This window comes from Pteronotus mesoamericanus, unplaced genomic scaffold (assembly GCF_021234165.1).
Source record: "Pteronotus mesoamericanus isolate MK-2021 breed Mesoamerican mustached bat unplaced genomic scaffold, CSHL_Meso_final contig_52, whole genome shotgun sequence".
In the NCBI taxonomy this organism is placed as follows: Eukaryota; Metazoa; Chordata; class Mammalia; order Chiroptera; family Mormoopidae; genus Pteronotus; species Pteronotus mesoamericanus.
Genome location: NW_026555189.1, coordinates 11700939 through 11712323, shown reverse-complemented (window position 1 = coordinate 11712323; position 11385 = coordinate 11700939). Strand labels below are relative to the sequence as shown.

Below are 11385 nucleotides of genomic sequence, written 5' to 3'. Positions count from 1 at the left end.
TATTCGAAGTGGGGTCTGGTACTTGAGGTTCTACCTAGCCCAGCCTCTGGCCTCGCCCCCTGTCGCGTTCCACCCCCAGGTGCACCCCAGCCCTTGCAGAGTTCGCGGGTCCGCCCCGGCCCACCCCGGCGCGCCCCCGCCGCATTCTTGCTTGGGCCGCGGCTGGCCGCGGAGAGCGGTGCCTGCAGTGCCGGCCGTGGCCGCCGGGGGCAGCCGCACTGCTCAGGCCCGACCGCTCTGGGCCGTGCTCCTCTCTCGTTCTCGGACGCGGCTCCGGCTGCCAGCAGCCACCCATCCGCGCTCCGGACCCAGTACCTCGGCTCTCGGAGGCCGGACCGAGGCCGCAAGCAGCGCCGCGGGGTGTGAGGCGGACCCGGGAGATGAAATGACAACGTCAACCCTCCAGGTACCTCGGAGCCGCCCGGCAGGCTTGCGGAGGCCGCAGGAGGCGCGGCGGGGCCTGCGCGCCGGCTGCCGGGGCGGGCGCGGGGCCTCCTCGAAGCCCCGCCGCCCTGTGGCCGCCTGCGCTGGTTTCTATGTTCACGCTGTCGGAACCGAGGGCCTCCTCCCGTCCAGACCGCCCGGCCCTCCTGGCCTGGCCGAACCCCGAGGCCGCTACATGCAGCTGGTGCCCGGGTCCCGCCGTGGGGCTCAGCTGCACCCGGGCCTCACAGGTGCCGCCCGGGCAGCTCCGGCCCCGCGGTCCGGCAGCTCGCTCTCCCTCCTCCTCCTCCTCCTACTTCCCTTCCAGCAAGCCCCTGCTTCTTCCCGGGTCTCCGATTTCCTTTCCTGGGCCAACGACCCTTCATTCATTCCCTAGATTGTGCAGGGTGGTGCTGGGGTGGCGCCACCTGGATGCGTGACTGACCCAGGTGCTGTCAGTCCAGCTGGGCCGGAAAACATAAACATGGGCCGGACTCAGACCTGGGTTTGAATGTTGACTCTGCCACTCACACTAGTATGTGACCTTGGGCACGTTACTCTAGTTAGGTTAGTTACGTGATCCTGGAGTCTGAAGTAGGGTTGTTGTGACAGTGACTCTAGTTCCGGTAAAGCGTTTTTAACATGGTGTCATCTACATAGTAAGTGCTCAGTTAAGTGATGACAGCCAACAAGAGCTTGCAAGAGTTGGACAAGACTTCGTGGGAGAAGCATTTGGCGGGGTCATCAAAGGATGGGTAGCATTCAGAATCCTGGACGTGGAGGAGAGATGGCTGCTTCAGGTGGAGGAAAAAGCAGGAACAGTGGGTAAACTTCCACCTGCAGGCGCCACCTGCCTAGTTTTTGTATGGCCTGTGAGCTAATTTTTTTTTTACATTTTTTTTTTTAAAACAGCGTTATTAAGATGTAACTCACACAACATACTCTTCACCCATTTAAAGTGTACAATTCGATGCTTTTAGTATATTCACAGCGTTCTGCAACCATTGCCTCAATCACTTTTAGAGGATTTTCATCACCCCCAAAAGAAACCCTGTATCCCATAGCTGTCACCCCCCAATTCCTCTGTCCTTCCCAGCCCCTAGCAACCACCAGTCTACTTTCTGTCCCTATGGATTTGCCTATTCTGGGCATTCTATATAAATGGAAAGTATACAATATGAAGTCCTTTTGACCTGCTTCTTTCATGTAACATATGTTGTGGGCTTTCACATTTTTAAAAGGCTGAAATGATACATGAAAATCATGAAATTCAAATTTCACTGTCTATAAATAAAGTTTTAGTGGAACACATCCCTGCCCATTTGTTTAAGTATTGTCTGTGGCTGCTGTGGGGCTACCAAGGCAGGGTTGAGTCGTTGCTACAGAGATTGTATGGCCAGGAAAGTCTAAAATATTTGCTGTCTGGTCATTTACAGAAAATTTGCCAGCTCCTCTGTTAGTACATTTTCACAGCCCTTTTCTTTCATCCTCATCTTTTGCAGTACCTGCTACTACAGGTGTGGCAGGGCTGGCAGTTTTGTCACCTTACTTTCCTGTTATGCAAAACTGTTCCTCTCCAAATTGCAGCTGAGGCCTCTTGCACATGAAAAACTGTATGTGGTTGGCAGATAAGTCTTAAGTGCATTCTTTAATACAGTATCAAGAAGGCAGAAAGAGATGGGCCTGCTCTGCCACACGAGGGACAGAGCGTACCTGGAAAATTGTTCTGATCCCCATCTTTCAAAAGGACAAACCTAAGCAAGAAGATGTATAGAGCAAAAAAGTCCAAGGAGCTTGGAGTATTTGTTCTGGACAAGAAAACCACTGGGAACAGAAACATCCCTTTCATGTCCTACCTGAAGGGCTGTCGTGGGGGAGAGAGTGACAAGTGAAGCCTACGTTTAAGCTAATCCATTCAGAAGGTTCAGGGCTCCTAGCCATTCTCTATTTGTAGATAGTGGAGGGAGCTGAAGCTTGAACATAGTAGCCTGCACTCTTTCACCTTTCCTCATCTCTTCAACTGGTGAGTTAACGTCAACTTAGCCTGACCTACCCTGTTAGTTTTGTACAGCTATCTGTGTCTTTCTTTGAGACTTCTTGCTTTCAGATGAGGAAGGGCTGCGCAAATGCCTGGGCCCTGCCAAGAGCTGATCAGGAGGTTTATTGTTTGCTGCGGAGGGAACTGTGTGCGTAGCAGTGGGATCTGGCCGCCTGGTGTCTAGTGCTGTATCAGCCTGAGGATGATAATTCTGGGAATGCCCCCTGGGTGGGTGAAGAAGTGGTTTCTAAAACTGGATATGTAAGTGTAGGGCAGCCTGAAAGATCCGGCATGCTTCAAGTTCAGTCTAGAGCACAGGCGACAGGATTTATGAGATGTGCAAAGACACTCTCCCAGAGTTCTTAGAAGGTTCCAGAGGCCTGTTCCTTTCAATTGGCAGCACATATATGCCTGTGGGGTAAGCCAGCACTTTTAGTACTAGAGATGTTGGTGTATTGACCCATGTGTCTAAGTAGCTTTTCCCTGGGGATTGACTTGACAAACTGTCTTCTCTTTTCAGCCTAGACAAGCAGGTTGGGCCAGTAGGTCCTTTTAAGTCCATCTCATAAAATTCAGGTCAATGAAAGACTTTCTAGCTGGCTTGCTCTTCTCTGGCCCTTGAGGTCAAGTGCTGTTTCTGGCCTCCCTGCTGAACAACACAGGAGTCAATTGGTTCTAGTGTTTCCCGTGTTCCAGGCTCTGAGTCAGGGTCCACTTCTCTTTCCCTTGAGGCACCGAATAGAAACTGGACTTTCCCTGTGAGTTGTAACCTGAGCTATTTCATCAGCCTTCCACTTCCTGAAATCCAGAGTGAGGACTAAGGAGGAGGTTGCTTTCATTGTGTTGAGCGCGGTGTGAAGAGGGATGGCTATCTTTTAAAACATCCTTTTAAGGCCTTTCCAGTTGATGTTGGAAAAGTAGGCCAACATAATGTTCTGCGACTGACTAATTCCCAGGCCTGGCAATAGCTCTCATCAGTATATTCCTCCTGCCAGGTACCCTAAGCGCTTCTGGGATTCCTTGGGAAGCACTAAGCGGTTTGCTTTGCCTTCCAGAAAGCCATTGATCTGGTGACAAAAGCCACAGAAGAGGATAAAGCCAAGAATTACGAGGAGGCGCTCCGGCTCTACCAGCATGCTGTGGAGTATTTCCTACATGCTATCAAATGTGAGTCACACAGGGGCCCTCCCAGCCACCAAGCCCCCGTGAGAGGAGGGTGGGCCCTGGGGGCTCACAGGGCCTCTCTCTGGTTCTCCGTTTGCAGATGAGGCACACAATGACAAGGCCAAGGAGAGCATTCGAGCCAAGTGCATGCAGTACCTAGACCGGGCAGAGAAGCTAAAGGATTATTTGCGGAACAAGGAGAAGCACGGCAAGAAGCCAGTCAAGGAGAACCAGAGTGAGAGCAAGGGGTGAGTATGAGGAGTGCAGGACCTACCAGGGCCAGAGTCCCCATAAGAATGTGCCCTTTTCCTATGTTGCTGTCATTTCTGGTGCTAATGCAGCCTTGGACTTTCTGTTGGGGAATTCTGTGCACGGCAGCCCACAGCTGCTCTCGTCAAACACTTCACAGAATACTTCTATGTACACTATCTCATTGGATGTGGGACGGGAAGCCAGCGTGGAGGTTACTGGCCTTGGACTCTGCCAGACCCTTCAAGTATAACGTGGCTCTGCTACTTTCTTAGCTGTATGGCCTTTGGACAAGTGCCATGACCCCCCAACCCCAACCCACGTGCGTCCAGGCTCCTCATTGGTAGGAGGAAGAAGATAATGGGACTTCGCTCCTAGTGTTGCTTTAAGGAGCACATGAGATGATGGGGTGAAGCCCTGGGAATCGAGCTTGGTACGCAGTAAGGATTAAATAAAAGTCAGCTGCGGTTGCCATCAGTTATCCTCTTCATCTGACTTACGAGGCGACAGACTCAGAGGGTCAGAGACTGCCAAGGTCACAGAGCTGGAACTTGACGGAGTCTCAACTCACACCTGGGGCCTGTGTTTCGGACTCCAAAGCCAGAGTTCCCTCTGCAGTTTCTCTCCTCACGTCTGTGGTTTGCCTGCTGTAGAGATTCCAGTTATCTGAGCACAAAGGCCAGTGGTGTCCTGGAGATGAGGGGAGGGTCCTGGGCAGGAAGGTCACAGAGTAGGACAGAGGCAGGTGTTGCGTCAGCTGTGCCACCAGCAGTGAGAGGCTCTTCTCCTGGGCACAGAGGATTCCCTGGAGGGAGAGACCCACCAAGAAGGGGCAGGAGGCCAGACATCTCCAGGGGGCTGCAGGGGTTTGGAGAATGGCAGGTCACTTATATCCAGATAGGGATTGGTCTAGGCCGGGGGGAGGGGAACGACAGCAACTGTGTTTCTTTTCCAGGTGCTCCCCTGTAGACCTAAGAAGACTTACCTCTTCTCCAAGTCAGAGCCACTTGCTATCTGGTTTTGAGGCTGTATGAGAGGCCAGTGAGAGCTCCAGTTGCTTGCCTTGCCTGGCTGCTCTTGAAGTCCAGCCAAAGCACATGTCCCTCACCAGGCTATAGAAAGGGCACATGCCACCCTTAATGAAGAAACAAGGATGGGTTATGAGAGTTTCCTAGAGGATGCATGATAGGCCCTGAATGTCCTCGGGGTAACTGTTGGTGGGCCCGTCCCCACTGTTGAGCAGGGAAAGCATCCCTTTACCACCGTGCTGGCAGCCAGAGCCTGGCCTCGCTCTGAGATCCTCCTTACCAACCTCCTCTTGCTCCAGCCTGTCATCTTCTGTCTCCTTTCCCAGCAGTGATAGTGACAGTGAAGGGGATAATCCAGAGAAAAAGAAACTGCAAGAACAACTGATGGGTAAGAAGCTCGAGGCCCATGGCTCCGGGGGGGGCACCTGATGAGGAACCTGGTGGGTTGGGGCTCTGGGTCGAAGGTACTGCCTCCCTCTGTAGGTGTCGTCGTGATGGAGAAGCCCAACATTCGGTGGAATGATGTGGCTGGGCTGGAGGGTGCCAAGGAGACCCTCAAAGAAGCTGTCATATTGCCAATTAAATTCCCACACTTGTTCACAGGTAAGAGTTGAGCCACTGTAAGCCCAGATGTAAAAATATCAGGCTTCTGAGGGAGCAAGCCTGAGGCTCCCACTCAGAAGGTGTCCAGGAGCAGATGGCGACGTGGCTCCTTTCCCCTTCAGGGACGAGGCCTGGCCTTCCTGGGGGCTCCCCCTGGGAAAGGCCCCGGGGCCTGCCCGTTGCAGTCATCTCATCCTCAGCCTCTCTCTGGTGGCAGAAACACCTTGACGACTCGAACTTTGACTTGACCATCCCAGTGGGTAGGCAGGGTCAGGAACCAGTGCCAATGTCACTCTGCAGGGTCACAGGGGTCATGAGCCTGGGGCTAAGACCGAGTTCTGGGCAGGTCATTTCATTCCCTTTCCTCCTTTGCTCTTAGAATCAGTGTGTTGTGGAACTTTTCATTTCTGACTGTATTTACAGTGACCTAGGCCCCTCTGCTTTTTTCTGTCTCCCTTCCCCAGTCAGAAAAAAGCTAACTTGAGCTTATTCTTTCCTGTAGGCAAGCGTACCCCCTGGCGAGGGATATTGCTCTTTGGACCCCCTGGCACAGGGAAATCCTACCTGGCCAAAGCAGTGGCAACAGAGGCCAACAACTCCACCTTCTTCTCTGTGTCCTCCTCAGATTTGATGTCTAAGTGGCTGGGAGAGAGTGAGAAGTAAGTCAGCCTCCAGGCCCTGCTCTGCTCCCATCCCTGGCAGCTGCGGGTGTTCCCGCTTCCCTGCCGGTGGAGTCACCTCCGAGAGGCGCTACTGTTGGATGTCAGGGGGAAGTAGGCAGCAGAGGGGTGTCTTGCTAGCTTACTGGGTGGGGCACTGTCCTGACCAGGACAGCTGAGATTGGAAGGGAACGTGGGAGAGATGAGTCTTCATGAAGAGAAGAGAAAGGCGCTCCCAAAAATTGCGTTATCAGGTGAGGATCCTCTTGGGGACTTAATATAATTAACTTACCCCCCACACCAGCTCCCATTTGGCAGTTTATGAAACAGACTGAGAGGAAAGGAAGTGACTTGTTTTAAATCCAGAGCTAACGAAGGGGGCTGCCAGGACTGAAGCTGGCGGAGGCTTGCCCTTCCTCTTGGTGCAGCGCTGCCAGACAGTTCGTTGCCACTGTTTTTTCTGAAACCCAAGCATGACTAAGAGTCTCAGCCTCCCCGTGGGAAGGGCGACAGAAGTGACTGGGACTCTGGCTGGGCCTGTGTGCGGCTACCCAGGTCCTAGCCCCATTTTTCACTTTCACAGGCTAGTCAAGAACCTGTTTGAGCTGGCCAGGCAGCACAAGCCTTCCATAATCTTCATCGATGAGGTGGATTCCCTCTGCGGATCCCGCAATGAAAACGAGAGCGAGGCTGCCCGAAGGATCAAAACCGAGTTCTTGGTCCAGATGCAGGGTGCATGTTCTTTTTGGGTTTCCTCCCTGGTTCTAGGAGCAATTCTCAGCTCCATCTCCTCAGGCCTTCATTATGGAGAGGTCTCTGCAGCCTTTGCCCGCCCTCTCTGTGCCCCTCCCGAGGCAGGCAGGGCATCAGAGCTCTTTTCTCCAGGGAAGCCAGATAGGCTGCATGGGGCACAGGGACAGCTTCAGCTGAGCACACGAAGCCCCTGAGGTTCCTTCTCGCAGGCTCTGACAGGTCTTGGCTGGTGTTCTGAGCCAGCGTCTGTGTTTCCCTTTGTCTGCAGGGGTCGGGAATAACAACGATGGGACTCTGGTTCTTGGTGCCACAAACATCCCATGGGTGTTGGATTCGGCCATTAGGAGGAGGTGAGTCTCCCCCAGTGGGAGCCAGGGGCGGAGCTCTTTCTCTGGCTGTGGTCAACATGTCACTGGTAGCCAGGGATGCGGCCTGACCTCGTTTTTCTGGAGGCTTCTCCGTGTCTGCATGAGGATCAGAGCCCCGTGTGAAGCTGGCTCTAGAGGGGCTCGCTGTGCCTCTGCATTAAGACCCCTCCTCCATCTGCTCTCAAGTCCAGCCATGTGCTTGGCTCTCTAGGTTTGAAAAGCGGATTTACATCCCGTTGCCGGAGGAGGCTGCCCGTGCCCAGATGTTCCGCCTGCATCTGGGTAGCACTCCCCATAACCTAACGGATGCCAATATCCACGAGCTGGCTCGGAAGACAGAAGGCTACTCAGGTGCAGACATCAGCATCATCGTGCGGGACTCCCTCATGCAGCCCGTTAGGAAAGTGCAGTCAGCAACACACTTCAAAAAGGTGAGTGAGCCAGCAGGGAATTGCTTAGAAAGTGTCACAGGGAAGGGGATACCTGCTTCCTTTGCCAGCTGACACACCTTGGGTCCCCTGGAGAACCAAGGGCAAGTGCGAAGTGAGCCCTTGGGTTCCAGGGGTGGGATTGTAATTGCTCTTTCCTCCTCTGCAGTTCTTTTTGCTTGAATGTGACCGTCTCAGACTGTGAACCTAGAGGGCAGGGCACCATGGCAGTCACTTCTGCCACCCCCGCAGTCAGTGCCGCGTTAATGTGCGTGGTGGGCCCCACTCAGTGTTTGAAAAGTTGTGGGTTCAAAATCACACACTGTAAGGAGGAACTCCACGCAGCAGATCTCTGTCAGGTGCTTGTCAAGAGTCCTGCTATGTGCCTGGTTTCATTCTAGATGCTGGAGAGACATTCGTAACCGACCTCAGCAGACAGAAATATCTGCCCTCCAGGAACCTCCTTTCTAGTAGGGGAGTCAGGCAACAAAACTGACTCATTTCTTGGAGGGCAGTGAGGGAGAGAGCTGGGAAGGGAGGTCTGGCATTTCTGGGGTTTGGAGGGGCAAGGGCAGGTTGCACTCTTAAAGGATAGGCCACTCTGGGTGACAGTCAAGAATTGAAGAAGGTGAGGGAATGAGCCTTTGGCTATTTGGGAGAATGTTGCCAATGGAGATTTCAGTTGGAAAAACATTTTTTACGTTACGAGATTTGAGTTAATTATAAAGCAGAAGATAGCAAGGCATTTGAGGTCACACAATGAAATTCTAGAGGACAGTGGCTGGAATACCATGCTGATCTTGAACCTCTGAAATCAGACTTCAAGCCACTTTGACTACTCAGTCCGAGTTTTGAAGGAGTCCCTCCCTCCTCAGACAATGACCTAGAAAACCCAGGCATTCGTTCACATCCTGCCATTACCTTCTCTGCAGGACCCAGAAATCTGAGCAGTCCTGCCCCTTCCTCCAAAACCAAGGGACAGCCCCTTCAGCCTATCAAATTCCTGCTTGGTTGCAGGTCTGTGGCCCTTCCCGCACCAACCCTAGCATTATGATTGATGACCTCCTGACCCCATGCTCACCAGGGGACCCAGGAGCCATTGAGATGACTTGGATGGATGTCCCTGGTGACAAACTCTTAGAGCCTGTGGTTTGCATGGTAAGTGGCCATCTGGCAGAGAGGACTGCACAGCCCAGAAAATTCGGGGCTTGGGTCCAAGAATAAAAATAAAGTTCTCCCCTTTTCTGTCCTAGGCTGTTGTGGCTCCTCCTAAACGGAGAATGGCTTTTGGGGTTCTGAGTAGCTAGGGATCCTGCTGTTAGACTCAGTTAGGGCCCAGGATGGAGGCCGTAATATTAGAATTTTATTTTCTTCAGCAAAAAGAATAAAGACCAGGTGATGTGACTGCCTTATTCCATGGGGTTAGCTTCTTTTGTGCACAGAAGGAACCGGCAAATGTATGTCAGCACCGTGGGATCTGATAAAGTTGCACAGGCAGCCTCTTACCCGGCCAGTCTTGACCTCTCCTTGTCCTAGTCTTGCCGGTGGTCTGGCCCGTCCTGTAGGGCAGGTGTCTGCCTTTGTGGCTGGTGTGGTGGGCGTGCGGTTAGAAATAGCTTCTCGCGGGAGGTACGAGGTGATGGGAGCTTAGATTCCCTCAGACTGGAAGTAGGCCCCTCTGGAGATGACATGGGCTGCCTCAGGGGGGAGGAGCATCCCCGTCAGAGGAGGCATTCAGGCAGGAGCCAGGCAGCCACAGGAGGCTCTGCATTTGGGGCCGGGCTGACCTCCCAGGCAGGTCTCTTCTTACTACACGGCATGGTTTTGCAACACTGGGAAGGTGAGGGCCTGGAGCCTGGCTCCTCCTTAGCCACATGCTCTTGTCTTTGCAGTCGGACATGCTCCGGTCTTTGGCCACCACTCGGCCCACCGTGAATGCAGAAGACCTCCTGAAAGTGAAAAAATTCTCAGAGGACTTTGGACAGGAGGGTTAAAGGCTTCTTCACTCTGATGACGGTGAAGGTGGGAAGTTGATTGGGGTAAATTCATGCACTCCCCATGTCGGTGGCCAGACAGGGCTCCAGGGCTTGTCCTAAAGTCCCTACAGCGTCCCCTCCGCTGTCTGGCCGCCAGCCAAGGAGCAGGAAGGAAGGGGCTCCCAGCCACAGAGACGCAGAAGTACATTCGGCTGCCAGTGAGATACTGGCTCTTCCTACTTCCTCCTCTTCGTCTTGGATGCTCACCAACTCCTTGTCCTGCCCCCGTTTTTTTTTTTAACTTTTTGTTCCCCTAAATTAATGCTGCTTGGATTTTCATCTTGTTTATAAATAAAGTTAAAATCACCTGGAAGCATCAAGGAGTGGGAGCAGCCCATGCTGTGGGGTTGGTGCAGCGACCTGCAGAGCCCCCATGGCCTGTTTTAGACCCAGTTTGCTCCTTGTGAAGAATGGCTGATGCCCTGGATCCCCAGCCCAAGCTCCGCCTGTAAAGGCCAAGAGTAAAGCCGAGCCATTCACACCCTCCTAGGTTGGCATCCCACGCCCTGTGTCCTCCCTGCAGGAGGAGAGGATGGGCTGTGAGCACAGAGCTGTGTGAATCAGAATGAGTGGAGGCAGTCATGCGGGTTTCACTGCTGCCTTTTCTTCCCTCTGAATGTGAGAACACTGAACCCAGCCACTGGCCCCGGGTCCCTGTCCTGGAAATGGGCTAATAAATCCTTTTCCCTTCTTGAGCCACCTGAGTGATCTCATCTTTGACTCTTGTCTGGGGCTCTTTGAAGGCCATGCTTCCAATAGAAAGACCTGGTTTTCTCTGCTGTCTTCTCTTCAGCAGAGTAGGAAGTAGGAATGTCGCCAACTGCCACTGTTCCTAGGCCTGTCCTCCAGACAGGTTCGCGAGACCTTTCTTTTCCCAGGGCCTTGAAAGCGTGGCTGGGGGTCTTTGAGAGACTTGAGCATTTCTTTCTGTTGTCCAGCCTGCAGATCAGAGTCTTAGATTGGGAGGCCTGTGGGCCAGGTGTGGCCTGCAGCTGTTTGGTTTGCTCTGCTGCCAACACTTAAAAATCAAGAATAGCCCTGGCTGGTGCGGCTCAGTGGATTAAGTGCCATCCTGAGAACCAAGGCGTTGCTGGTTCAATTCTCAGTCAGGGCACATGCCTGGGTTGTGGGCCAGGTCCCCAGTACAGGGTGCTTGAGAGGTGCCCCCTACTGATGTTTCCCTCCTTCTCTCCTTCCCTAACCCTCTCTCTAAAAATAAATGAAATCTTTAAAAAAAAAAAAAAGGATACAGAAATTCAGTGAGGTAATGGTGGGCCTGTATCCACATGAGGCAACCTATCAGCTGCAGCTGAGCAGGGATGGCCCTATTCAGATGGTGACGTGCTGTGCAGTTCGCACATTTGCACTCTGGCCATTTGAATTTGTGACCCCTGATTGTGAGACACCCGTGGCTGCAGCGTCGGCAGCCCAGGAAATGCTGTCTGACGGAGCAGAAGCAGTAGGGGCTGTCTCCCATTGACCACATGCACATGTGAGTGAACACACAGGAGAGGCCTGGCCCTGGGGCCAGCCATTCTCCCCCTTCCAAAACTGGTATCTGCAAAACCCAGTGGTCTCCAACTGCATATGTGGCCAGCTCCTAGATCGTTTTATCTTTGTGCTCTGGTGGTTTTTT

At 53.1% G+C, this 11385-nt stretch overlaps 1 protein-coding gene across 3 annotated transcripts; it reads left to right on the top strand.

The window, feature by feature from the left end:
- The first annotated feature begins 240 nt into the window (after positions 1–240).
- On the top strand, positions 241–10446 carry VPS4A (vacuolar protein sorting 4 homolog A). 3 transcript variants are annotated; one of them, XM_054579269.1, is made up of 11 exons: positions 241–406; positions 3517–3628; positions 3726–3873; positions 5232–5290; positions 5386–5505; positions 6008–6164; positions 6748–6896; positions 7186–7267; positions 7497–7716; positions 8731–8871; positions 9606–10446. In XM_054579269.1, exons 1-11 carry the CDS (start codon positions 386–388, stop codon positions 9705–9707), a joined length of 1311 nt encoding a protein of 436 aa, XP_054435244.1. In that variant the 5' UTR covers positions 241–385; the 3' UTR covers positions 9708–10446. The 3 variants fall into 3 exon arrangements, with proteins under 3 accessions (XP_054435244.1, XP_054435245.1, XP_054435243.1); XM_054579270.1 differs by having other exon boundaries at positions 5229–5290; positions 6131–6164; XM_054579268.1 differs by having other exon boundaries at positions 5229–5290.
- The last annotated feature ends 939 nt before the right edge of the window (positions 10447–11385 follow it).